The sequence below is a fragment of the Lasioglossum baleicum genome, chromosome 1, assembly GCF_051020765.1.
Source record: "Lasioglossum baleicum chromosome 1, iyLasBale1, whole genome shotgun sequence".
Classification (NCBI taxonomy): Eukaryota; Metazoa; Arthropoda; class Insecta; order Hymenoptera; family Halictidae; genus Lasioglossum; species Lasioglossum baleicum.
This window is the reverse complement of record NC_134929.1, coordinates 15,935,396-15,963,123: the sequence shown is the minus strand read 5'-3', so window position 1 is coordinate 15,963,123 and position 27,728 is coordinate 15,935,396. Positions and strand designations below refer to the sequence as shown.

Sequence of the window (27,728 nt, the reverse complement as noted above, 5' to 3'; positions counted from 1 at the left end):
TTGTATGTCTCTTCATAAATCCATTAAACCAGCGGTGGCCTGGTCTGTTATTTCTAAAAGGTGTTTTTCTGTTGTCTGAAGTGATAAATTTTTGAACTTGATCACACACAATATCTTTTGTTACGGGAAATCCCTGCTCGGCACAGTAAATAATCCATTGTTCTATGTCATCTTCTTCTGTCTTAGACAGTACAGTTGGTGATCCTTTCTTAGCATCCACAGAACTTAAATTTTTCATTTTTGAATGCAATGTGCTTTTTGGAATCTCATACAGGTTAGCAGCTTCCCTGAACGATAACCCACCATCCATTGCATTGAGAGCTTGTATGATGAACTCAACGGAATGAGATTCTTCAATTCTCTTAAATTTTTATTTTTATTAAATCTTCTACTGTCCTTTAATCCGTCATTTTTAATAATATCCTTAGATTTTATGAAGACTTTTGGCTTGCTGTTACTTTTAATTTGTACTCTATCATACTTATTAATTCTGTTTCGACTAGGATCAAGAGTTTTACTTCTAGTGATGGTCATCCTGACATTTTAATTTTTAAAGCAAGTTTACAATCTGAAAAAACATTTTTTAAAGAATTATACCGACATGAATAATTAATTTTCATTTACTGTTTTAAGAAAACTTGTCATAATACAACTTTTAAGGTTAGGTAGTAATACGGATAGATTTATGATGTAAACATAAAGTATTATTAACGTCACAACCGGAGTACATTTTCTACATACGTTATTCAAGCTAATGGAAGACTAGTTATACGTATATTTAGTTAAATATTTTGCAAACAATGCGTTGATTTTATTTACAAACGCGTGTCCGGCTTCAAGCGTAAGCAAACTGCGTATAACCTTAAAGTGGGACAGCTACTGTCATCGCGTCCCAGAATGGAGTACTTATATTTGAAAACAGTCCTAATCTTGGACATCTAATATTCGGATTAATAATTATTATTTACGTTAAGTTTGATTGCCAATTTATTTTAAAATATCAATATTATTATGCGTGATAATTACTTTTTGTCCGAGGGCTTGAATTATATCTTTTTTCTAACAAAAGTTCGAACTATAAATGCACATGATTCGCATGTAAATATACTCTATCCAAGGAGAGAACAGTACCGTGTGAAGACCAGTTTTCGTTCGTCGCTGCGCATCTTCGCCCTAATTGGTTCAAGAAAGTGGGGAGTGAGAGATGATAGGCTCGCTGCGCCCCACCATCTTCCAAGCTGCGCGCAACGGTACTGTTCTTTCGTTGGATATACAATAGACTATTTTGTATACTGTTTTCAGATGAACTTTGAATTTATTTTTAAATGTCAATTGATGTCATAATGAAATAATATTCACACCTACTTGTAGCTAAGAGGCCTCAGAATATATAATATAATTATTTAATCTCTTAATTACTGATTTTAGTATGAAAATTTAATTGTCCAGATTTAGGTATCACTTTTGGACTGTCCAGACTTAGGGCACTTCACCTTACCACGAGCAGTAGTAGGGTAACATGAGAATCAGGAGGTATCCGACAAGGACAGACTTATGCTATTTCCGGAGAGCGACAAGGGCAGACATAGACCGCTCTCACTCTCGATTTCTCGAATGGTTCGAGTGTCTCGCTCTGTCCTTTTCTCGTACTCAACCTTTCCTTCTCTTACACATTACAGACATAGGAGAAACAAGTACCCTTTGCAAAAATTGTTAATAACTAATTAAATACGAGTCAGATCTATATAAAATTGCTACTGGATTGTTGCTAGAGATCTATTCTAGCTTCTTCGATCATAAATCTTCATATATTATGTCTGGAAAGTTAGAAAACAATTTATTTATAAGATGGTGTCCATATTTATTAGCTCACTTCTGGACAGAGGTCCGGAAAATTGTTAATAACTATTTATACAACTAACAACATCTAATGAAAAACTATACGTGAAGGTAGCGGGAGGTCCGCCTCGTATTCTCCAATCGCTAAAGTTTACAAATTGTTGCTGTGAAGCAAGTGAATTAACGAATCATCGATTGATTTGATAGATGAGTGAGTTCGGCCATTGCTGCCCTTGTCGGATACCTCCTTGCTTATCATGTGCTCCTGGTAATACCAGGAGTTTCGAAGCGCCGCAGAAGCTCTTAAAATTAGTTCACAATCTCGCCACAGAGATGGCGACACTGTTGCGCCACTCTCTCTCCTTGTCTTACACATACGGGCATAGGAAAAACAAATATCATCTGCAAAAATTGTTAATAACTAATTAAACACGAGTCAGATCTATATAAAATTGCTACTGGATTGTTGCTAGAGATCTATTCTAGCTTCTTCGATCATAAATCTTCATAAATTATGTCTGGAAAGTTAGAAAACAATTTATTTATAAGATGGTGTCAATATTTTTTAGCTGACTTCTGGACAGAGGTCCGAAAAATTTTTAATAACTATTTAATTATAAACAAAAATGTACTGTGAAAGTTGCTAATGGTCCAGTCTACATTATCCAACCATAAAGTGTTATAAATTATTATCGGAAAGCGAATTATTAAGTTTCATTGTATCAGGAGTAAGTATCGGGGGATTAGCAGCGCTTGGAAAGTAGGTGGCACGGGTAAGTCTCTGTCCTTTTCCCGCGTACTCAACCTCTCCTTGTCTTACACATTACGGGCATAGGAGAAACAAATACATACCATCTGAATTAAACCAAACTCAATCCCTAAATGGAATAAGAAGATCAGGCTGTTTTCACCGACTGTAAATGTCAATATAACTGCTTGTAATTAAATCAGAAAATGTAGAAAAATAAAATGAATTCGTTATCAATGCTGTAATCTTTGTTTCAATGATTCTAGAAATTCTTTCAGCTATAGCTTAGGGGCTCAGGGGATAGGCGTAAGAATGAGAACAATTTTCATATTATATCGTGTAAGGTATATTATTTATTATATCTTATTTACATTGAACATCGTCTTGACAACACCATAGGAAAAATGATTTTTTAGACACATTCGGCTATTCGGCCACCATCCTTATAAATACCTCGTCTGTGGTGATAGTACCTCGATAATTCTCCACCACTACTATCCGTTAGGGCGACTCGTTCGACTCGACTTTGACAATTAGAAATATGTAAAAATTTATAAAATAATTTATAAAAAAAAAAGTATCAAGAGATCGTTGGTATTTCTTGTTTACACTTGTCACCTTGTTTACCACGTTTACCTGTTTTGCCACGGATGGCGCCATTATCGACCGTCCAAAAAAGCTCTCGTACAAACAATTCCTTGCCGGTCGCAAATAGTCTATGACAGTATTGGTAAATGCACGTGTAACCTATATATGTCTCTGTATTTTGTAGAAATATTAAAAGAATAAATAGATATATAATATAATAGAAGATAAGTAGTTAAATCGTTAAAATGGCTAATACCAGAATGAACAGCAGTGCTCCACAAATCCAAATAAGATTTGTCACGAAACAAGAACAGTAAGTACACTATTCGACTATTTCTTGTGACAGAGATTATTTAGGAGGTTATTTTATTGTATTCCAAAATACGAAATATATTTAATGAGACACATATTTTATCAATTACAGATTCGCAGTCCCAGACTTTCCATTGTCTGTGCACACGGCTATTGTACCGAGCGAATTGAATACTCTCGTAAATGAGCTTTTAAAAGGTATACCCCATTAATTACTAAATACCGAATTCATCTCGATGAATTATATTAACTGAAAACATGTTTTTAATTGTAGAATCAGCCGATATAAAAAGTGAAATAGAATTTGACTTTTTGGTGTGCTCCCAGTTTCTGCGTTCTTCGTTATTGGAGCACATAACAGAAAAAGGTGTATCTACCGAGGAGGTAATAAATGTTGAATACGTTGAAAAGTACCCACCGCCAGAACCGCAAGACTGTCTTATACATGATGATTGGGTATCTACTGTTGCTGTTTGCGAGAAATGGTTATTTATACGCTAAAATTTTTGAACATAGATCAACAATTCTATGTTAAAAAACTTATTTTCTTTATGGAAAATTATGCTTTCCATAGGATATTGACTGGTTGTTACGATAACACTTTGCATATCTGGACGTCTAAAGGGAAACATCATCTTGTAATTCCGGGACATACGTCACCTATCAAAGCTGTAGCATGGATATCGTTGAATGAAGACACAGCTAGCTTCGTTAGGTAAATTGTTGAGAGAAGCACACGTCTTTTCAAATAATTTGTAGATACGATTAAAATGTGCAGCGCGTCTCAAGATCAAACGGCTATAATATGGGACTGGAATATCGCGGAGAATTCTGTGGACTGTATACACGTATGCAGAGGACACGAACGTGGACTGGAAGCGGTCAGTGTTAATTATGACAAGACTATAATGGCAACCGGAGCTTGGGATACCATGGTCAAGCTTTGGTCTACGTGTAAGTATAAAAGGAAATATTCTAAGAGACTGGAGAGCATTTCGAAAGAATACGATATATCCATCTTTTTGTTGGTGTTTTCTTAGCCAATCAAGATGAAAACGAAGACGGCGAATCTACGTCGAAACGGTTGAAATCGGAGCACGGTAAAACAAGAGTAAGTTTAACGCAAGAAGATACAATTTATCAATGTTGCTGTGTAGCATGTGTAATTGGAACTTTTCCAGGTTCCCAAAAGGACAATGAAAGGTCATAAAGAAGCCATCAGTAGTATAGTGTGGTCAGACAAAACAGAACTTATAACGTGCGCGTGGGATCACACGATAAAAGTATGGGACACGGAATTAGGTGGAATCAAACACGAGCTTGCTGGCAACAAAAGTTTCTTCGACATAGATTATTCGCCTTTATGTCGATCTGTAATAGCAGCATCCGCCGACAGGCACATCAGATTATACGATCCGAGATCTACGGGTACGTTCAGAGCCTGAGTTTTAATTGTTAATTACGTTACATTACTGTAATGTAAATTACAATTGCTTTCAGAGGGCACGCTTGTGAAAACATTGTTCTCTTCTCACACGCAATGGGTGCAATCTGTAAGGTGGTCGACCGTGGACGAGAATTTATTTATTTCAGGAGCGTACGACAACGATATGAAACTTTGGGACACTAGAAGGTATAGTAAAGAAAACAAAATTACGATTAAATAGCGCGATAATAGAAACAACGTGTGCAAGATTTTTGAAAATAACGTTTGCCCTTAGCCACAAAGCACCATTATTCGATCTCTCCGGGCACGAAGACAAAGTATTGTGCTGCAATTGGTCGAACCCGAAATTCATGGTATCCGGAGGAGCGGACAACACCGTGAGAATATTTAAATCCAAGCACATTCACCGTTAATGCTGGCAAATGTTACGGTAACGTCGCAGTATATAATTCATGATGCAGCACAATGATGCAGTACAAACAAAAATCTCGTCTGTTAACTGCAAATCAAGAGGAATAAGATTCTTTTTTTATTATTTTCATATTTATTTGACTCGAAATCAAACAATGTAATCGTTGAAACGAAATAGAGGTGAATGGATCGCCGCCGATAAAATCTACCGATCCCATCGTGAATCGCTGTAAACTGTAATCTGTAATCCATAAAAGAATAGAAACGAACGACTACTCAACGCTCGTGGTTGCAGCGACGTATACGAAATAAACGTGAATGCGAAAAACGAAATGTGATGTGTGTATTCGGGCAATTTACAAATTACTTTCATAACAAATGTGATTCGTGCGATCCAAGGAAAATGACTAAAGAAAAGACACGTGTTCTTGGCACATGGCAAAAAAAGACATTGAACAGCCCAAGAAATAGCACTCAGCATCGTCAAATAAAAATTCCCACTTTTATTTCAATAATTTCTTTTGCAATGTGTTGTCAAGTTTTTAATTTACCCTCGTATTTTACATCGTTACAAAACCACCACTTAATTGACAAAAGAGGAGAGATCTAGTAATCGTTCGTACATTGTCAGCACCTAGATGTATTATTTTCCTGTTTGTTTGCTTGTCTTTCTTTCTTTGCAAAGAATTTCAAATTTATTGCGCACAAATGAAAAGCATTTACTCAAAAACAGTACAAATTCACATCAGCGCAAGGTATGCTTTAAAAATACCTAAGAAAAAGACTCGTTCGTTTTACGTTCTACCGCCGTATTGCCAAAAGTCGAACGTTATTGGCATGGTAATTCTCCGTGATCTTCTGTCTCGCAAGAAATAATCGCTACCGTCGGTTTATAATAGAGGCGGACGCTGGATGTATTACACAATACGTTAGGATAATGTGGGGGGAATGGGGGGCTTACGATTTTAATATTTACTTACAAGGGACAATGTCGTTCAGTCTATTGCACATGCTGTACTGCTACGCGTTAGTGTACACAATAGTGATCGTTTCTTTAATCTTCCTTTTCTCAAAAACCGTGTTAAGGAACGTGTTTCTCTTTTCGCTCGGTTAAATTCTTTGATCTCTTTCTCCCTCACACACACGCGTACACATACACGCACACACACGCGCGCGCGCGTTCATTCTTTCTCTCATCCCTTACTTGCTCTCAGGCGCTCTTTAATTTCTTTCTCAAGCCTAAAAGAATATTAGAAACCATGTTAGTTAAGATTTTATTCTCCGTTTTCGTTCGAAAAAGGCATATACAATAAGTCGCTACTTGATTCGATAGAAGGCATATTCAGTGTGGAGTCACGTGTAAATACAGTCACTGATTTTTGTACGAGATTAACGTTTTCTTTTGCAGACTTTTATATATTTCGTTTATCCCTTTCTCGTGTATCACGTTCGAATACGAAAACAGTGCGCTCTACAACGTTCGTTAAACAAGATCTGATATAATGGATAGAAAAGCCATGCTTAAGATATATAGTAAAATTTTTTGTTATTTGGGGATTCACTCTCTGTGGACGAAGAGAGATGCAAAAGGGACATTATACCGATATATGCACCACATTGAAATCAGACCTGGGCACGGGTTGCCGAAGCTGTTGGAACGTAAAACATAAAGATATATATTAAAGTTACCGAAGAAAAGCAACTTCGCAATTATCGTTGCTAATATATAGACTGCGAATCTGTATGCAAAATAAAAACTTTCCACCTGAATTGTAACAAGCTCGGGTGAAATAAATATTGAATTTCTCTTGCTGGATATGTTTAATAGATTGAAAATAATGTAGTATATAGTATATTTAAATTCTTCAAATTTCTTTACTATAAAAAATTAGATCTACCCATTTTTATCATAAATGCATAAAATCCGCAGTCTACTAATAATTATATATACCAATAATTCTAGCGAAACGATGCCTTGGTCTGACCAAACTCAGGAAAGGAAAAGAAATTGATTCGAATAAATCCCCAAAACAGATCGTTTATTGATCAAAAATAAGGGACGATAATAATTAAGAATTTGATTCTTTCACTTCGAAATATACCAAACCGTACTTGTAAGTAACTCTAGAACTGTTTGGTACACGCTCCCTAATACAAATAGGTGTAGAGTGACGATTTAGATTTAGAGCGTGCACACGCAGTGTGCAGTTTACAGTAACAGTGTGTCTGCAGTCTGTATCGTGTAATAGGCAGATGGTATTAAAGTACGCATTTCTAAATTATGCATACACTTGCATACCACATGCTCAATGTCACAAACACGCTCTCTCTCTCCCCCTTTCTCTCTCTCTCTTTTCCTTTCACTCTTGGATTGATACCGTTGTCACTTTCTCTCCCTCTCTCTCTCCCTATTTTACTATCATTTCCCTTTCTGTTTTTACTTTGTATCGTACTATTTTTTTGCTCTTTTTCCATTTATCTTTTTTAGAAGACCCTATCTAACCCCCACATTACCTCACACAAAGACTAGCGTTTTTAAACGATCCAAAATAAACTAAGGGCACTTTTAGTGGCGTATGCCCTGTTCTTATTTCAAGTTTCATGAAAAATCTAATTCTGACCGTTGTTCAACTTTGTTGTTGTTGTTTTACTGCTTTGTCATTTATCATCGTCATTCTTCGCCATCATTATCATTATCATTGTCATCGTTATCGTCGTCATCGTCATCGTCATCGTCGTCATCATCATAATTATCATGATCATCGTCTTCATCATTTTTTTTTAAATACAGCACCTATCGACTACTAAGAGTCCCTATCTTAACTAGCTATGACACACTTGCCTTAATCTAGAATTTTCATTACGTGCTATGCCTCGCCATCTTAAAATATCCGAACCTAGGTATATTTTTTTCTTTCTTCTTCGTCGCAATTTTCCATTTTTTTTATCCTCCCTTAAATCGATCCTCGATCACGGATGCGACATATACGCGCGCGCGAAATCGACGTTTCTCGCGACATTGTCCCGAGAATTGTTTCATTTCTCTGTGTTCTCGTTGGTCGCACACCGCAGTAACAGTATTATGTGGCGGAGGAGACGAAAACGAAACGGAACGAAAACGAAATAGAGAAAAAAATCTATTACACAGACGGCACACGTTATTTGTTCCGGAGAATTACGTGCGTCTCTTCGTCTTGTCTCGCGATACGAAAGAATTCGAATCTACACGATATAGGTGGAGGGTAACGCAAGGAGGAATTCGATAATGAAGAAGGATCAACATAAAAAAAATCTCTCGTTGCACCTAGAAAAGAAAAGAAAACAAAACAAAAGAAAATGGAAAAAACCTATTGCTTAACAATGAAAAAACAACATGACTTAAAACTCGATAAACCTAAGGGACTGTACAAGTCGAAGTACGATGATGCGCTCACGGCATCATCAGAGTCAACTCGACTCCGCTTCGCTTAAGCCGATTCTCGACTAATCTAACTTTTTTTCATTTTACTTAAAAAACATCCTACGTTTTTTTCATTTTATTCTCATCTTTCTACAGTCAGCCTACGACTACGTGTGACCGTGTGTATGTGTAAGTGTGTATGCGCCTGTGTGTATGTGTATGTGTGTCTCCTTCTCTACGTATGCGCGGGTGCCTGTGTTCATGTGTGACTCTATAATCTAAGAAGAGGCTATCGCTAGGATTCTAAAGAAAGCTTACGGAAAGCAGCATTGCTTGGAAACAGAGTTCCAAAATGGTTTTTCTTTTTCTTCGTAAACCACGCCCGGTCAGCCCAAGCACCCGACCCGCGGTGCGCAGCAAGCAGTCCTTACTATTTATATTACAGTAGATAATATGTTGTAGAATAATATAATATTTATTATTAATATGAATAGCCAGTCAGTCTTGACGGGTGCGAGGTGCATAGGCTGAACGGTGCCTCGCCCGGATGCGTCCAAAACATGGAGAGGCAGTTGTAACCTAGCTATCGTCTAAATTATTTACCTAAACTTAATCGCTTAATCGGTTACTTCCTATCCAAAATGGTGCCTAGCCTATTCATAGTCAACACTAACTACACAACATCTCACGCTGTGTGTCCTTTTTTCGATCTTCCATACAATAGTTGCGCTCGCTCTCGTTCCCTATTCTTCTCTTTCATTCGTCCTCTTTCTCGCTCTCAATCGCGCGATCTCTCTCTCTCTCTCTCTCGTTCTCCACCGGTTCTTTTCACTTGCTTCTTTAACCTCGGAGACTACTCCCATGCTTTCGTTACGTACGTTTCACTCTTCCTTTCATTCGCCCACTCTCTTTATTCCTTTCGCACCGTTATACTTTTCACTATGATTCTCTCTCTTCCTTTCCCCTCTTTCTACCCGCTCTCCAGTGCGGCTCCGTATCTGCGGGAGCTGGCGTTATTTATTTATTTTTTCTCTTAGTCGGCCGAACTGTCGTTCTTCCGCTCGTTTAGCAACGAATGCTGCTCTCTTTTTTGTTTGGTCGTCACAATAATAATTAGTTATTTAGTACAAGTCTATTAGTAAAATTCTTCAAAATTCACTATTAAATCACATGTGATTTTTGTTGTCAGTCGTGGTGACAATCGCTTGTGCAACAATTACACGCTTGCAAATAGTTTCTCCCTTTCGCCTCTCTACCTTTTCTTTTCCTCTTTCCTCCTTCATTTCTTTCTTTCTTTCTATCGTTTTCTCGCTCTCTTATTATTTTTTTTAAATCTCCCTTAATGCATGGACTCAAATCGAGTAATAATCGGTCTCTTAAAAAATAGCTCATACCACTTTTTTCATCTTTTATCTCTTGTCATCAAATCGTGATGTACCAAAATAAACTAAATATATTATTTACTTCAAGTCTCAACAGTGTAAAAATCTTTCATACTTTAGATGACGTCAATAATAGTAATCGTTAATTATAATAATACAGCGTCATTATTGTAATATTATAATAATAGCTACGTTCGCCTCTAACTCTATCTAACTACCTGCCCGCCACTTCGAGCCCAGAGCTCGCAATATTTGGTAGAAAGCTTTCTGCTAATCGTTCCTCGACTCGATTCAAGTCAGACAACGTGAAAACTGTTGTGCCGGATATAAAAAGAAACGGGCTTAGAGGAACGCAGGAGAGGAGGGTGTTTTTTTTTTGTTTTTCGTGTTCCTTTTCGTGTTGTTCACGAGTCGCTGCGAGATCTCGTACAGATAAAAAAATCCTCGACTTTATCCCCGTTCGTCTCGTTTTTCTTTCTCTCTTTTTTCTTCCTCTCGCTCGTCGTTCTCCTCCAGTCCCATTATCCGAATCTCCTCTGGCTTTTCGGTTAGTATTTTTTTTTTTTAATTTCTTCTTCACCCATTTAATAACGCGTTCGTTCGTTCGTTATAATAAATTAATTTACACTCTATCTATTCTTGTATTCTCTCCGTCGTAACGCGCCTACTTGTTTTCTTCTTTCGTTCTCTCTTTCGTTCTCTCTCTCTCTCGCTCTTTCGTTCTCTCTCTCTCTCGCTCTTTCGTTCTCTCTCTCTCTCTCTCTCTCTCTCTCTCGTTCTCTTGCACTTCCTTCTCGAGCGGTGGTGTATGTGCATTTCAATATCTTGTTTTACAAATCGAGAAACCGCCGTTTGATTTTCTTTATTGTTCCTAAGACTCCGCACCGCGGGCCGCACAGCGTGTTTCTCGGCCCGCCTCCCAATCCCGTTAGTGGCAACTATACACATACAAAATCTATTCGAAATCCGAATAACCAAAAAACAAACGCAGTGATATTTAACTGGCTACAACGCAAAAACAATTATATTCTCTTAACTAGAAGATCAAAATTTGGCTCAAGTTTCGCAATATTACATACCGACGTAAAAATATATTATAATTATTTTTTCAGCATATCCTTCTCTAGCGGATTTGTCTGAAAAGGCACAATTCTAAAAAAAATATCTGTATTCACTGTACAATTAAAACTGATATTCGATTCGTAGTAACTGTACTCATAAATATAAATCCTCTAAAAAGTACTATGTTCCTTTCGTTCATTGTTACAATAATTACATATTATCCTGAAAAAGGTTTTCCTTTCCTTTTTAGAAATAAAGCTTCTCTCGTTTTTACTCTTATTTTCATTTCTTTTTTCCCCTTTTTTTCGCTAATCTTGTTTCCTTCAAGTATTCACATCTCTTTCTTGTGTCTATTTGAAAATATATTATTCGTCCGTGATTTAAAAAAGAGAACCGCGAACTGTACTCGTAAAAAGTAGATAAAAATCTCCGCGTGGCAATACATACATACAATATATGTGCCTGGCTTGGAATGTCTGAACAAAAAACAGAAGAAAACAAAAAGAAATAATCTGTCTATCTGTCTGTCTGCCTGCCTGCCTGCCTGCCTGCCTGCCTGCCTGTTTGTCTGTCTGTGTGTCTGTCTGTCTCTCTCTCTCTCTCTGTCCATTTTTTCATCCCTATGTGTACGCACGCGTGTGTTTGTATGTACGTGTGTGTGTATGTGTCTGTGTGTGCAATTTGTGGATGGGGTGGTCGTGTGCTGTTAAGGAAAAGTTTTGTTCTCAGCATCTTCGTAGGGTAAAAAAACACTGATCGATCGCATCTCTTCTTTTGCAGCTCAGCCACCGGCCAGCCAGCTGGCACAAGTCCGGTAGGTACTGATTACAATCAACTGAGAATCTGAATTTGAATGATTTTTTTTTCTTTTCTTTATCAACTCTAGCATTGGAAGTGCTTTTGTTTCTCTGTATATTATTATTATTAGTAGTAGTATTATTATTATTATTTCTTGGGAAGAATTCTCCTTTGTATATTTCTGAGCAGCGTTTCTTTTATAGTTTACACTTTTTCTTTTGTTAAAATATTTATTCACACTCTCAAGCGTTCAGCTTCGACTTATCGTCTCCTTAGTAAATGTAATACCTAAAGTTAATCCTGGAAGCCTATCAGCTTGACACTAAACTGTCCGTCGCAGAATATCAATTTTTTTTGTCACTGTCGTAATGATGTGTTGGCGATTACAGCGTATGGAGCCGTGCTGGTGCCGAACAATGTAGATGACACAAGCACTCGTACCCCCTTCTTATGACAACATTCATTCTCTAATCGTTGGAAAATATTAACTACTTTCACCTATTTATCTGGTGGATAAAATGTATAAAAGATGGCTGGCAAGTCAATTATCATGAGGAAGAATCTTATCTGACTTTATGTAATGTATTTAGTCTCATCTATTCTTCATTAATATAATCCTTCGTATCAACAGGTGTTGTTCTCCTAACTTACATAACCCTCGGTGTAATCGTATCTGAAATACCACAATTACAAATTTACATAAAATTCACCCAAAATATATTCGTGTTTATTTCAAAACCTTGTCTATGATAGAGTGTGTGCATTGCACGGAAACGGTTATGTATAGACTGTGGATTCTATTATATTTAGAAAATTTAAGAACATCAACGTATTAGTTTCAGTTCAATAAAATAATTAAAACAAGAAAGAAAGTTTTATTTTGCCTCTGTGTCTTCGAATTGTCGCAGAGATTTTTTATTTTGCAGAAAGATCCGCAGTCTATAGTCATGTATGTAGATATAGAAACAGATATAAATGTAGATTGTTCATACCTAAAAACCATAGCCTACTTAGGCTGCTGAGCTTGGTATTGTTGATAGGAGTCATCAGGAGATGCCGCATTACTTGTCTGTTCAGAATCACCCAATGGCATGGTATGAATAATGCTAGGAGGGTAAGTAGTGTAAGGATAAGGATGTGGGCTTGCTGCTATGTACTGGAAAATGCAATATTGCAATAGATGATGATTCGAAACTAGAAACGTTACCCGGATACAATGTATGTACGAAAGAAGAAGCAAAGAAACTTACGGAACCAGTGCCAAGATGCAATGCAGACATTTGCGTTGTAATCTGAGGAATCATACTGTACTGTGGGTTGCTGGGATCTGCAGATGGCATCATCTGTAACATTATATTTCCGTTAGGTTCTCGATACCGAGTGATTCCATGATCCTTATCAATTATCATTAGACAACGGATCTTTATGCATTTATAACAAAAATGAGTAGATGTAATTCAAAACAGTGAAAATTAGACGAATTTAAAAATTCTGTTATGTTATTTTGAACCTTTTATCCATATTGACAAAGAAAATAAATTTCTATTTCACTCCAGTTTGTAATAATTCAGGTATAACATTTGTATTTTGCATAAAGATCCACAGTCCAATTATCATAAAAATGTCGAAAGAGCCCCGTATAAGCGCCCCGAATACTCCGAATACAGAAGGAATACAAAATCATAAAAATATTCGGAATGTGCAAGTAAAAAAAAACAACAAAAAATTTGTACAAAAACTCACGTCGACCTGTTGCATGTGTGGAGGGGCAGTCTGCACCAAATAAGGAGTAACCCATGGGGCTCCTGGTACGCTGTAGCCAGGTAATGCTTGGCCGTAATGACGACTATATTGTGTTAAAGTGGCTGCAGGTAGCATGTGAGTGGTTGCAACCCCATTTTGACCGACGCCGCTTGTATCATAATTCAGTGCCATGTTCTGTGAACATACGTGCGCGTGTGATATGCATAAGAATCACCTCACCGTAATTCTCTGTACTGTATACGCACATACATATACAACACAGATAATACTTGTACATCTTAACGCGGTCTTGAGATTTTTCGATTTGTATCTGTCCGTTTTTTTTTAAGTTTTCAGTACTCATCAGCAGACAGCGGATTCTATGCATTTATAACAAAAATTAGTGGGGGTAATTCGACACAGTGAAAACATTAGTAGAATTTATAAACACTGTTATATTTTATATTATTTTCGATTAATTAACACTAGGTTTACGGGACCCGTCAAAATGACTGATTCTAATATTCTTAATTTGCAATTATTAAGATTGTAAAGATGCTTCCATTTCTTTGGGTATATATTATTGGAAAAATGGCCAAAAATTTGGATAGGCACATGCTAGTTATGTTTATAATATAATGTGAAATAGATATTTCTAGAGCTCCGTAAACCTAGTGTAAACCTCTTAGTGCACGAGTTATGTCAGGTTTAAGAAAACTTTGACTCGCGAGACCTGCACAGTTTTGGTTTTCTACATAAATACAGCCGAATATACTCGTTGGTGGAGAAACTAACCCTTTTTCTAATTTTTAATTGGTGTGTTAAGTGGTTAAACATATTAAGAAAGAAAATGAGTTTCTATTTCACTCCAGTTGGTTGCAAATCAGGTAAAAAATTTTTGTTTTGCATAAACATCCGCTGTCTACTCATAAGTGCTTGATAGAAAAGATAAAGAGAAAAATAAATTTCTTAATGTTGAGCAGAACACAGTTTGTTCTATTCTATTACAAGGATCACCTGTGTGTAATGATATGTTTCTTTTCAATCCAAGAAAATTAATTACCTCTCCAGTTTCTCTCCATATTGCATTTTTGTATAATGACTTTTTCTTATTACCGCCATCAGCGAATTTCACCAACAAAGGGTCTTTAGCCCCTTGCAATGCCTTTCCGTTAAACATCTGGATTATCTGTTCACATTTTTCTTTGGATTCCATTCTAAAGAGAAATGTATAAGTTATTTATTAGTATGAATAAATATATCAAGAACCTTATATGTACCTAAACGTCCTAAACCCTATATCTAACCTTGCAAATCCGACACCTTTACTCTGTCCAGCAGTGTCGCGTAATATACGCGTTGAAATAACTTGCCCATACTGAGCGAGTAATCCTTCAACATCATTTTCTTTGAAGTTCAACGGCAGATTTGCAATATACAAATTGGTGGGGTCCTGCTCCTGTTGCTGAGAAGAGAGTAAAAATACTATGCAACTTATTGTAGTACATTCCTGGATATGTAAAATATGTATTTATAGAAATAGAAATTTCAAAAAGGTATCATATCTATCATTTTAACATTCATGACCGAAGTATAGGTAACGTTTGCATGTTTCTGTATAAATATTATTTGAAAATGAGTGCACAGACGATATCGCTACCATGATGATTTTGGTAAATATTGGAACAAATTTTAGTCCAATGTCTCGTTCAGAAAATAAACTTCAGAAGTTGATCACGAGATATTTTTTTTTTGTACATCAATTTGAATTGAAGTTCTTTCTTCGTTGTATATCTACTTCGAATGTTAAAATGATAACTCAAAATCAAATAGTTTACCAATACGAAAATGCAAGAAACTTGAAAAACTAAAATTTACATTTTACATAGTATTTAAAAGAAATCTTTCGTTAATACTTTCTGTATGTCAAAAAATTACATAAATCTACAAGGTGTGCGCTACTATAAGGACCATTAAACTATGATAATCATTTTAATCTAACTTTGAGTAATACGAGTGAACAAATATTGAAAAAGTTTTATATTACGAATCAAGATAATTATTAATTCTTAATATTGAGAGGTTGTCATGCTTCGGGGCATTACGTTACCACATTCTGGTGGTTCTCCAAATTTGCTTTACGGATGCTTGTTCTCGAATCAAATTCAAATGTATCCTGCCATTTATGTGCAAAGCATGCTCACACGTAAAGTACATTGTGTTTTATTTTCTTAATAAAACTTCTGATTACCGAATCAAGGGTAAGCGCGAATCGCAAACGAGCAAATGCCATTTTTTCAACTATTTCATGAACAAGGGATAGATTTAGGATAAAAGTTGTTTAGTGAATATCGCCTGTGCAATCATTTCTTACTTAATGAAAGTAATCGAAAGAGTATCGTTAGGTTGTTATCGACATGTAAACTTTCTCTCTCTCTCGCTCTCACTCTCTCTCTCTCGCTTGCTCTCTCGCTCTTTCTTTCTCTACATAATGTGTGTGTGAGAAATGTATCAAGTATTAATGTAATTTGAAAATCTTCTTCTATTACACAAACGATGCAACGATAAAAATTGAATAGAGAACATTCGCATCGTCTTTGCGCTTGTAACCGTTTCTCTAGGATTCTCTGTATTTGGTTGAAAGGATCGTATATGCTTATGTGATAAGTCACAAGTACGTAACGCAAACCATCTAATCACGTTTTACTAGACAATATCAAGAGTAACCATTCAAAGCGGTAATATAGTTCCAATCACATATGACACGTTATTAGATACAAGCATGATAAAAAGCACAGGCATGTTCACATATATACAATTACATTGTGAGACAGAAAATGAAAGTGAGCTAATATATCTCACAATTATCGCAGAAAACACATTGTATGTAAGATATATGCACATACATATACATGTGTTCATGCTTAAATTTTCTTCGCATATGACTTTCACACGCAAAGGAATGAAAAGGAAAATATGTATACAGATATGTGTATAGTACATACATGTACGCATATACTTATACAACATATGTGTACATTAAACTCAACTCTAACTTGAATTCGATATTTATGCACCCTCAAGCATATTTTGAGATCCACCATTTCTCTCAAAAAATCAATCAACTCTACAGTTACTTGAATATACTTATACTTTACGACAATTTACTTCAATCTTGCGAATGCATTAAAACAAAAGAATAAATAATGAAAATATTATGATATAAGCCAAGCTGATGGCATTATATATGTATATATATATTTATCAAAATATTATATACATATGCACGCATACGTATATGTATACGTACAAGTGCCAAGCACAGGTACGTATACATACGTGTGCGAGTGTGTGTGATAAAACTATAATATATCTTAATGACTTTTTATTCTCAATAAAATGATTTACATCTTGATCAAGTGCGAATGTGTATACAGGATTTTATGAGGGAATAACTGTTTTGTTTTCGAACAGAAAAGAATACGTTCACGAATGTATTACATATACAACATAGGAGAATACAAGGGCGACAGTAATAACGAACAAAACGTTCAAATTACTTCTCGTTGCAACAAAATATTTTCTTCTATTGTAAAACATATCCCTCGTTCCCATATACACATCCAACTTTGCTTGGTGTGCTGGTTAAACTTTATTATTTAAGCCAAGTGTGTCAATCAGAGCCAACCAACACCCCACGAATAAGATAACACCTGATCTTCACATAGCACCACTAACTGGTAAGTAAGTACCATGTACCCTGAGGACAGTTAATAACGGGTACATTATTTAGTTGTATCATATCACATGCGACTGACATCATCACAGCTGCTGATGGCACCCCGTGCTTTTACCGCGGCCAGATTAGAAGAACCATGCCAAGTTAGTTTATCCGAGTAACAATTGTACGCGAGTAGGCAGGAGCTAGTCTTCTACCATTTTGATTTTGCAATGTGCGTATGTATGTAGAATGTAGTTGATGAAAATTCGAAAATTAAATTAAATTTAAGTTATCTCTTGTGATATTTGCAAGGGAAGCATCACAACGCGGACAACTCGCGTCAAATTTCTATTGCTATACCGTAGAAATGTCAAATCTAAAATCTAATGGCTCGTTGCAATGTTAACGAAACAAATTCTTGATGTATTATGATTTTAACAGTACAACAGTGGGCTGCTAATTTTTTTAGTTTTACTTTTACGCGTAGACACAGACAATAACATTAAATCGAGTACATTGGATGGTTGCTAAAGGCTGCGTTTAGTGCTGAAACGAGTGTAATTTTTCAAACATGAATTATAAACGTATCGACACAGCAGTATCAGCAATTTGTGGCCGAGGTATAGCAACAAGCGTCGACAGTTTGGTAGGTACGTAAGGCAGAATGATAGACAGAACTGGTGAATACTAGAGATTGTCAGACAAGTGAGACAGGTTCCAATAGGATGAGTCTTGCTGTTTCTTTAATAGGTATTTCTCTTCTAATTGACTTATTTGAAAATTATGCATAATTGCCTGCTACTATATTTTCACTGTAACAAAATATATATTCTTCGGATTCGTATAAATATTCGTGTAGATAATGCGTTAAGGAAGTTTACTTTTCCTTTTTCAAACGCATTTCGTTTTCTCCAGATGTTAGTATCAATGAAAATATAGCGTGTACTCGAAATTACCCCTCTAGTGATAGTACTGCTTTTCAGTGAAGATTGCTTTAGGTTCGATTACTTGGTTATTTTATTATATTATGAAATATTGGCAACTGCAACTGTGATTGTAACTGTAACTGTGACTGTAACTGTAACTGTAACTGTATCTATAACTGTAACTAGCCTTTCTCACTTGTCGTTACACATAAATATTTTCAATTTATCTTCAAGTAGTCCTTGCAATACTTCTAGTCTTGCTTTTATCCGATACCACTATGCTAACAACAAATTTCCTACATAACGCAACAATTATGGAATACTAAGTAATTTTTGTCAAGATAATAATTTCTAAGCGTGTCTAGAGGGGCTGAGAGCAGAGCAATGATGCCATTGATACAATGCCATGCTTGCCTTTCTGGTCTTATTTCAGAGTGGATTATTCGAAGAATTTTATACCGGGCTCTTTATTGTAGAATCCACTATTTAAATGACAACTTTGTTTTTTTCTTTCTTTATGAAACAACAAACTGTTATGACTTGTGATAATAACAATTAAATTTTCATTATCGAAAGAGGGTAAACTATTATATAACTATCGTAATAAAGTCTGCTGAAACATGTATAAATAAATTCGTACGAGAAACTCGGAAACGAGTTAGCACGAGACGCATCGACAAATGTATCATTTCAAGACAACCATGGCATCCACTGCAATTAAACTTTCAGTACTTTCTTATCCAAATTTATATTATGAATAATCTATCAAAGTACTGCATATACTGTATGTCTGTTTGTCACAGTAGTACTGGAATAAGAATTTCTCTCAAATTAATGGCATTTAATAATTAAGTATCAGTGGGGGTATAAGGAGTATGTGAAAAAATGCAAAAACAGAAGGACCACAGATGGACATAGAACAGGGTGATAGTTTAGACAGAAGAAAAACAAAGAAAACAAAAACAAAAAAATAGGTAGTAGAGATAGAGAAACAGTGAGACAAAGAGCGAGAGAGCGAGAGAGAAAAAGAGAGAACAGAAAGTAAGAAAGAAAGAAAGGAGAAACAGAAAAAAGAAAGAGAAGAAAGGTTTACTGTTACTCTGGTATTACTGTACTTGCATGCACAACCAACGTACACTGGGCAGTCTACGGAGCAACCAGATACCCACTTTCGCCATCTGCGCTTGGATGCCCTTGGCGACCAGTGCTTTCACAGCACCCTCTGCCGCCACTGGTGACTCAAAGTCTACAAATCCATAACCTGCAACACACAATTCCAATAAAAATTAACACGCACAGATACATCTAGATCCATGCAGTTACCGAATTCCAATGTTTACAAAATCAAATCGTAGTATAATGAATTTGAAGAAGTACCTTTACATTTATTTGTGTTTTTATCCAAAATTGCCTTTGTAGAGGTGATAGTTCCATATCTGCAAAAACACAATATGTATTAGAAACGACACGTTCTCCCTACGTAGAAACTAGTATAGTTCTTCTTTTGTTTAATATCGCACGAGCGACTTACTGAGAACACATGTTAACAAGGTCTTTGTCGGTTGTATTTTGGTTGAGGCCCCGGATATACAAATTTGTTTTCGATAGTTGTTCCGCCTGCTGTCCTTGTATAGCATTATTGCTAAGGCTTGTGCTCATTGTCCCGCTTTGACTACCATTGGCGCTGCTAGAACTACTATTGGTGTTAGCTGGGGAGGAGGCCGTGGGTACCCGTTGTCCATACTGTAAAAACATCCAAGACAAAATATATAGATACGAGTATAAACGAAATATATTTGATTATTACTTAAGTGAAGTTGAACTATATGCTGTGCAGTATACGGATGAATTCGTCTAGACACACGCTTTCATGTGATATAAAATAATATGCAGCATTCCATTTTAAAAAATTGAGGGTCACCTTCATATCTAACAAAATAGTATAAACACAAAAAAATTAATTAGAAGTTTGCCCTCCTCACCGATTTTGATGACTTTAAAATATATTGTCAAGGTCATCATTCTGAACAACTTTTCCTTATACATGTTACCGCCGCTCGATTTTAGTTTTCGAAATATTCGTAAAAAAACTGGTAATTATTTGAAAAGAGGTACTCCTCTCCGATTTTGATGAAATTTAAATATGTTATAGATTTCGACATTTTGAACAACTTTTTCCTTTTTACGTATGAGGGGGTCTCTTTGAAGTTTCAAGATATTCGCAAAAAACTATTACTAGTGCTGAATTGAATTTTCCGTTTTCGTGCACGCTCCGTGGCAACGTAAGCCTACTCCAGCGCGGCGTCTGTTTGCTGTTTTTGTAAACACGTTGTAGACTTCAAAAAGAAAACAGGGTCTGACTCTGGTTATACATATATAAGATGAGCTTTCAATTTTGAGATACTACTCCTGGATTTTCGTCTGCGTGGTCGCCGCCCCCATCCACGACCTAACCACAACTCACTCTATTCGCATAATCTTTCCATTGTAGATGTCATCCAGAATTTGCAGATTGTTCCACTCTTGTAGACTTAACTCAAACTTTTTTTTTATTCTTTATTTATAGCCCAGGGTTATCTCTAACCTTTTCTATCACCTTTTGAACCGAAGATTGGTGCAGTTTCGAAGACTTGCTATCCATATTTCTCCCAAAACCTAATCCAGACTTAAACCTAAATTATGGATGACATCTACAATGGAAAGATTATGCGAATAGAGTGAGTTGTGGTTAGGTCGTGGAAAAGGGCGGCGACCACGCAGACGAAAATTCAGGAGTAAATTTTACGAAAGATTTTTTCAAATATCTCAATAACCAAGGCCGAGCGGCGGTGACGTGTATAAGGAAAAGTTTTTCAGGATGATGACCTTGACAACATATTTCAAGGTCATCAAAATCGGTGAGGAGGGCAAACTTCTAAATAATTACCAAAAATTACACACGCCATTGTGTTGCGTATAAATAACAATACTACTTTTTTCCTCTTTCATTTTTTTCTAATATTTACTATTTAGAAGAAAAACGCTGGCTAGTAATGGTGTGAACACCCTGTAAAGGGAGGTAAGTAAGAAGATGGGGGTGGGAGACGAGTGAGAGTGAGGAAGAGCAAATCTTACCGACGCATGTTGTGCGTAGGAGGCGGTGGCGTAAGGATTCGCCGTAGGCGGTAGTTGCGGTGCTCCGACGGGCATCTGACCGGCCGCCACAGCCGCGGCCGCTGCGCTCGGGTACCTCGTGTACGGTGGGTAACCAGCCGCAGCCGCGTGAGAGGGTGGCGCTGCACCCCAGGCCGCTGCGCCGCTCGCACGATACTGTACCGGATTCCCGCCTCGTGGACCGCCGCCGGTGTTTCCCTTCAATCCGTGCCCGCCTCCTCCACCCCCGCCGCCGCCACCTCCACCTCCACCGCCTCCACCGCCGCCGCCACTCGCTGGACCTACGCCGACGCCGCCTCCGGCGCCGCCGCCCCCGGCGCCACCGGCATTACCATTGTTAGCACCCACGTACGTCGGTCTCGGACCGTTCGTACCCTGCAAACCAGAAAATCAGAATTATTTTCACACAATACATACTTCATCGGAACTCCGTAAACCCCTTGCCGTAACATTTTCTTTACAGTGATTAAAACGTCTTCATCCCCAAAAATGTCGTACAAGAGAAAACTTATGTTTCTTGTATGGCTATACCTCATTCTTTTGGTGGAAATATGTTCTATGTATAGTGTTGAACCAGCGCCCGCTCTAGCGGTTACGTCGCCCCGGACAAAAAGACAAATTGCCGCCCCTTAAGAATATATATATATATATTTTTAAATAAAGGTACATATTTTTTATTTTCAATAAAATAGAATACAATAGAAGCATTTATTGTAATAAAAGCAAATTTTCTATTAATTCGGTTTTTAACACATCAATATTTTTCTCACACTTACAGGCAAAATGGCGCCCCTAAATTTTAGCGCCCCGGACAAATGTTGCCCGCCCCTAGAGCGGCCCTGGTTGAACTTGTTATAAAATATATGTTTTTACCGCATTAAGTAAATATGCATGCCTGAATGGATAGCTTAACGTGTACCATCGGTTGCAGGTCGAATGCAACAAGGTTAATTAAAAGCATGATCACTTGATCACGCAAAGTACATTTCCCGACGTGATGCAAAGAGCGGTGAAAACGTTGATAGTTGACGGTTTACGGTAGACGATTGACGACAAGCACAATTCCGAACGGGAAACGATGAGTAACCGAGCGACAAACTGTACGAAGTATTCGGGGCGATTTATTCTATTGCCTTGAGACTGCTAAGCCGAGCCGAGCCGAGACGAGACGAAACGAGCGGTGCAGCGGTGATACACGACCGCGACAAAAGAAATCAAACCCTGGACCATTTCTATGTTGATTACCGTATCCCTTTGTACAGAGTGACTTTGAAACGAACTATCGCACAATGTACAAAACCGTGAAAATTGTAAGACACGATTTCTTTTGAAAATACTGAAACATTCACTGTAGATTCGTTATTTCGAGGTAAAAAAGGTTACGCTTTCTCAATCGGAACAATTTGCACGGCAAATTCGTGTCAGCCAATGCCTTTAGCGAGCGTATTACGGGGACTCTCGTAAGTGTAGCAAAATAGTCTATGTATTGAGCTATATATACAGGGTGGTCCATTTATCTTGAGACAGTCAATTATTAACAAATGATTAAAAAATGTTTTATATAAAATATTCTCCATATGAAGGGGCACATGTAATGGCGCTATGCACATTTTTCCATAATGGCCCTTTAAAGGGTCAGATGAAGGGCAACTTCGTTTTTTCAAATGGAAACCCATATTTTATTATTTCATATTCTTATTCTACATCGAAAAATAATAATATTTCGTATAAAACATTTTTTCCTGGCGTGCACGGTTCTATTAAACAAATTGTGGTGAATATCCCAATATTTGTAATGACAAAAAATACTGAGTTTGATCTGAAGTCATAAAAATCTAGTAAGCGGTGACAGGAATACGTGTGTAGTACAGTGAGCATCGTAGGTGGCGTTATTGCCGCCTACTAGATGAAGATTCACAATATGTACAATGTACATGTTGTACATATGCCATTACGCAAGCTTTGCAACGTTTATCATGGTATCGTTAAAAAATGGTAAGTTCAGGAAAGAATGTTTTATACGAAATATTATTATTTTTCGATGTAGAATAAGAATATAAAACAAAAAATATGGATTTCCATTTGGAAAAATGAAGTTGCTCTTCATCTGACCCTTAAAGGGCCATTATGGAAAAATGTGCATATAGCGCCATTAAATGTTGCCCCTTCATATGAAGAATATTTTACATAAAACATTTTTTCATATTCCTGCTGGTTTCCGCAATAATTGACTGTCTCAAGATAAAAATGGACCACCCTGTATATACGTTTGTGGAAGGATGACTGGTGTGGGCGACATATGAGAACAAATATTGACGGTGAAGCCGTCCGCGAAGAGTGCGATTTATTAAGAAGTTCTAACAAGGGAAGGGCCCCAAGTATCCGACTTCGATTTTCATAATTTTTTTGTGGGATGATGGTATATGGATCCCTAATTATGTATGCAAAATATCAGATGTAGTTACCCAACAGTTTTAAAGATATAAACAATTAAGTTTTAGAAGTTCCATTAGCCTTGTAAGCAGGTTGCGTGACTCACAGGTATGAAACTTTAATTGTTTATATCTTTAAAACTATTGAGTAACTACACCTAATATTTTGCATACATAATTGGGGATCCATACATCATCTCACAAAGAATGATCAAAATCGAAGTCGGACACTTGGGGTCCTTCCCTTGCAAGTACTTTACACTCCGAGCGTCACTGGAAGAGTGATCGCTCAGGTGAACTCTAGTCCTAAGGACACCATTTTTAGAAAAGAACAGGAGTGGAATTGAGTCCGGGAAAAGAGGCAGTCAGGAGAATTGCAAAAAGCGGGGCCCTGACTGTCCTCAAGGACATTAGAGAGCAAGAAAAGTGCTATCAGTCCTAGACGTGCGGTTTTTTTAGTGGGTATTGGGGACACCTGTGTAAAAATACACTAATGTATTTTTTCTCACGTCTTTAAAGAAAGAAAAAAAGAAAGTCCGAAGGACACCTTGTTGCCAGCGTGTTCTCTACTTGCACCCCTAGGTGCTTTGGGGGTTTCCCTGGCTGGGTACGCGTCGCGCTGTCGAGCCGCACGCTGCCGTTCGGCTCTCGACGTTCCCTAATTCGATATTTCTTACATAAGTATGCTGATATGTACGTAGGTACGATGTACTACGTGCGAGTACAATTGATTGGTCCGTTGGTCGGTTGCCAAACATATTTGTTCGTGGATAGACGCGAACAGGCCTTAATCGCGGCGTACAGGTCCGAAACCCCGCAAGTAAAACTTGAACAAACAGGCTTGTATTTCTATGCAATGTTTGTCGTCGACGAGATTCTGCGAATTCTGAAATTGATGATCGATCGCAATTGAGATCCGTGGATCGTCTTTGATGCTGGAAATACGCGTGAACCGTTACGCGTTAACGCGTTTCCGACATTTTCGAGATCGGACACGTTGAATTTGCATTGCTGTCGTGAGCGGTGAATATTGGAACTCGGGCGCGGCTTGTGACTCGAGGCGATCGTCTTATCAGGATTTTGGGACCTACTGTGACTGACATTGAACTTCGAACGGAATCCGGTACACATATTTTGAAGTCGGCTAGCGAAATCCGCGGAGCGATTTCACTTCTGCCGAGCCGACCCCGATAAACATAGAATCAACAGGATAATTCTGAAAATAATCTGCGAGTCCGCGTGCCTCGTTTCTCGTTTTAACGAGAATCGCGCGGATGATTTGCGAGACGGTGTTTCGCGCATCAACGGGAATACATACGTACACTTGAAACGATATCGTCGCGGGCAAACTCGCTGCTTTAATCGAACTATCCACGGAGATACATCCACGTAGAAGCGAGCTCGCTGAAATTATTATTATGCGATACGCGTATACGTACAGCTTGGCTGCTTATCTGTCGAGTTTGACCTCCGTTGTACAGTCGAACAATATTATAATAGGAGAGCCAGACGAGTTCCGGTCTCGCTGCTCGGGCACCGAAAACCTACAGTTAGTTACGAATGCAACGATAAGATAGCCGAGAACCGCTTATCCAAAACTTGAGGAGAATTTTCTATTCTCTACTGCTCGGCCGTACATATTTATTCCAGCATTCGAGATCGCTTCGTTATCGAAAGCGTTTGCTTTCCGATTGCTGCGAGCAAACTTTTCCGACCGATCCCTTTCATCTGTTTATCGGACAGAGAAGAAAAATCGAATGGAAGCGACGCATTTCCTTTGTCGAATAAGCGAACGTCGCTGAATCATCGAGAAACGAAGAGAAGGAGTGAGCGCAATTTTCTTGTCAGAATAATCAAAGGTGTACGGGACACGACTTACGGCCGGTTGATTGCCAGGCAACGCCAAAAATAAATCGACGACGAGAACGCTCGGTCGCCGCGATCCGCGCCGGAGAAAGACTTTCTCGTACCACCGCGCAGCGCCACGTCAGTTGTGTTGCGGCTGTCGTGATCGCGGCAGCAGGGGAACAAGTATTTCCAGGACTTCGTGCTCCTTTAGAAAGCCCTTCCCCCTCCTATCCCTCCCGTCCCGTCGATTTGCATTTTTGGCATAGTTCTGATAACACCGTTTACCGTTCGCCCGGATACGAAACGCGCCTCCAAAAGGAAAAACGGACCTGCAACGAAACGCGGAGAGAGAAAGAGAACGCAGTCTCGAGCGCACAGCAATAGCAGAGCCTGAAAGAGAGTCACGGTTGTAAATCACTTATCATGAAACTCGAACCTTGTTGTTTCCTGCATTACTTAACGATCTCTTTCTCTGGCCTCCTTTCGTCACCTTTCCTCCCTCTACCGGTATTAACCCTTAGCAGTCGGGGGTAACTCAGAGTCACTACTAAAAATTGGAGTAAGGTAACAGCACGAATAGCTGACCGATTAAGAAACGTTCTCTGCGTGAATAACAGTAAATGCGTTTTATCCTTTATTAAATAGAGAGACTCTATGCGTGCAACAAACTAATTGTATTATTCAAATTTTATAAACATTTCTGAAAATTCAATAATTGTGTCAGAAGTTGTGCCATCTTTTAAAACGAGAAAACTACTGATTGACCGTAATTAATATTTTTAATAGGTTGAAAACAATATTTTTAAATTCTTCTAATGCTTTTACTGTTTCAAATTACACCTACACATTTTTCTCATAAATACATAAATCAATTAATCATTAGACTGCGGATCTTTATGCAAAATAAAAAGTGTTCGCATTGATTGCAGGACACAGGAGCCAAATAAAAATGGTATTCCTTTTTTAATAATCCTATCAAGCTGAAACTAATATATTGATGTCCTCAAATATTTTTAACATGTCCACTGCTCTAAATAGTACGTGCCGATTTTTGTCATAAACAAATCTGCAGTCTAATTATCATATGCAATGTAATTATTCTAGGTCGGAAGAAATGTTTCACTCTCAAGTTAAAATAGCTCTGACTGCAAAAGGTTAATAGGAAGGAAAGATAAGCATAAAGATAAAACAATTTCGTCTTCCGTTTATCTTGGAACCAGCAGCAAGGCTAGCCGCCTAACCAGCCGACGCATTTGCGTGTTCTTCGAGTATCCAAGATCGAAAGGGGTGTAACGAGATATCGGATTCCTCGGAAACTCGGTTATCAGCGAACTCGCGTGTCGACTCTGTTTCCTGCACGGACCGAGTGCACTCGTTCCGCATCTTCTGGTTTTCCTATCGAACACCGATATATTTTCAACTGGAACGGGATTTATCCCGAATGATTCTAGTTCGCCGCCAACGAATCACCATGTCGCCTTTCAAAATTCTCAATTTATCGAACACCGCGACGATATACATACGAGCAAGTACTGATTCGAATCGATGCAACAACATTTCCATGAGTCTCGGAGCTACCGCGTCTTCGAGTAGCTGTAAAATGTCTACACGAGCATATGCGTCTGCGAGTAAGCAATCGAAGCGGTTCGAATGCCCGAGAGCACGCTAGATTATGCACAATAATCCCAGGATTACCATAACAGTTTGAGAGCGTCGAATAAAGGATCCGGTGCATCGAGAAGTCTGCGCAAGTTCGTGATTTCGCAGATTCTGAACTAGCGAGAAGCTGCTGATGGTCGATGACTCGCGAGGCAGCAATGACTATGAACGGGTTCGTCGGAACGTGTCGCGAGGGTAAAGTTTGGCGAGAATCGAGGGTAAAGCTGCCCTCGGTCTCGAGTCGTCTTATTCCCATCGC

At 37.9% G+C, this 27,728-nt stretch overlaps 2 protein-coding genes across 7 annotated transcripts in view; one reads left to right on the top strand and one right to left on the bottom strand.

Annotated features, from left to right (window-relative positions):
- The first annotated feature begins 3,282 nt into the window (after nucleotides 1–3,282).
- LOC143207087 (ribosome biogenesis protein WDR12 homolog) lies at nucleotides 3,283–10,998 on the top strand. The gene is made up of 9 exons (XM_076420154.1): nucleotides 3,283–3,488; nucleotides 3,600–3,685; nucleotides 3,762–3,972; nucleotides 4,062–4,202; nucleotides 4,266–4,441; nucleotides 4,528–4,598; nucleotides 4,669–4,915; nucleotides 4,988–5,120; nucleotides 5,209–10,998. Exons 1-9 carry the CDS (start codon nucleotides 3,421–3,423, stop codon nucleotides 5,345–5,347), a joined length of 1,272 nt encoding a protein of 423 aa, XP_076276269.1. The 5' UTR covers nucleotides 3,283–3,420; the 3' UTR covers nucleotides 5,348–10,998.
- A 448-nt stretch (nucleotides 10,999–11,446) lies between these two features.
- The window catches only part of Shep (RNA binding motif single stranded interacting protein alan shepard), a 33,759-nt gene continuing 17,477 nt past the window's right edge, over nucleotides 11,447–27,728 (bottom strand). For 2 of the 6 annotated variants that reach the window (XM_076420098.1, XM_076420121.1), the window contains exons 2-11: nucleotides 21,492–21,905; nucleotides 19,909–20,120; nucleotides 19,755–19,813; nucleotides 19,493–19,638; nucleotides 15,038–15,195; nucleotides 14,794–14,947; nucleotides 13,731–13,925; nucleotides 13,238–13,330; nucleotides 12,980–13,143; nucleotides 11,447–12,660 (exon numbers count right to left, since the gene is read on the bottom strand). In XM_076420098.1, coding sequence (XP_076276213.1) covers nucleotides 12,994–13,143; nucleotides 13,238–13,330; nucleotides 13,731–13,925; nucleotides 14,794–14,947; nucleotides 15,038–15,195; nucleotides 19,493–19,638; nucleotides 19,755–19,813; nucleotides 19,909–20,120; nucleotides 21,492–21,905 — 1,581 coding nt within the window. In that variant the 3' untranslated portion in view covers nucleotides 11,447–12,660; nucleotides 12,980–12,993. Of the gene's footprint in view, nucleotides 12,661–12,979; nucleotides 13,144–13,237; nucleotides 13,331–13,730; nucleotides 13,926–14,793; nucleotides 14,948–15,037; nucleotides 15,196–16,883; nucleotides 16,905–19,492; nucleotides 19,639–19,754; nucleotides 19,814–19,908; nucleotides 20,121–21,491; nucleotides 21,906–27,728 lie in introns of all 6 variants that reach the window. The other 4 variants (XM_076420130.1, XM_076420104.1, XM_076420111.1 and 1 more) reach the window with 4 other exon arrangements.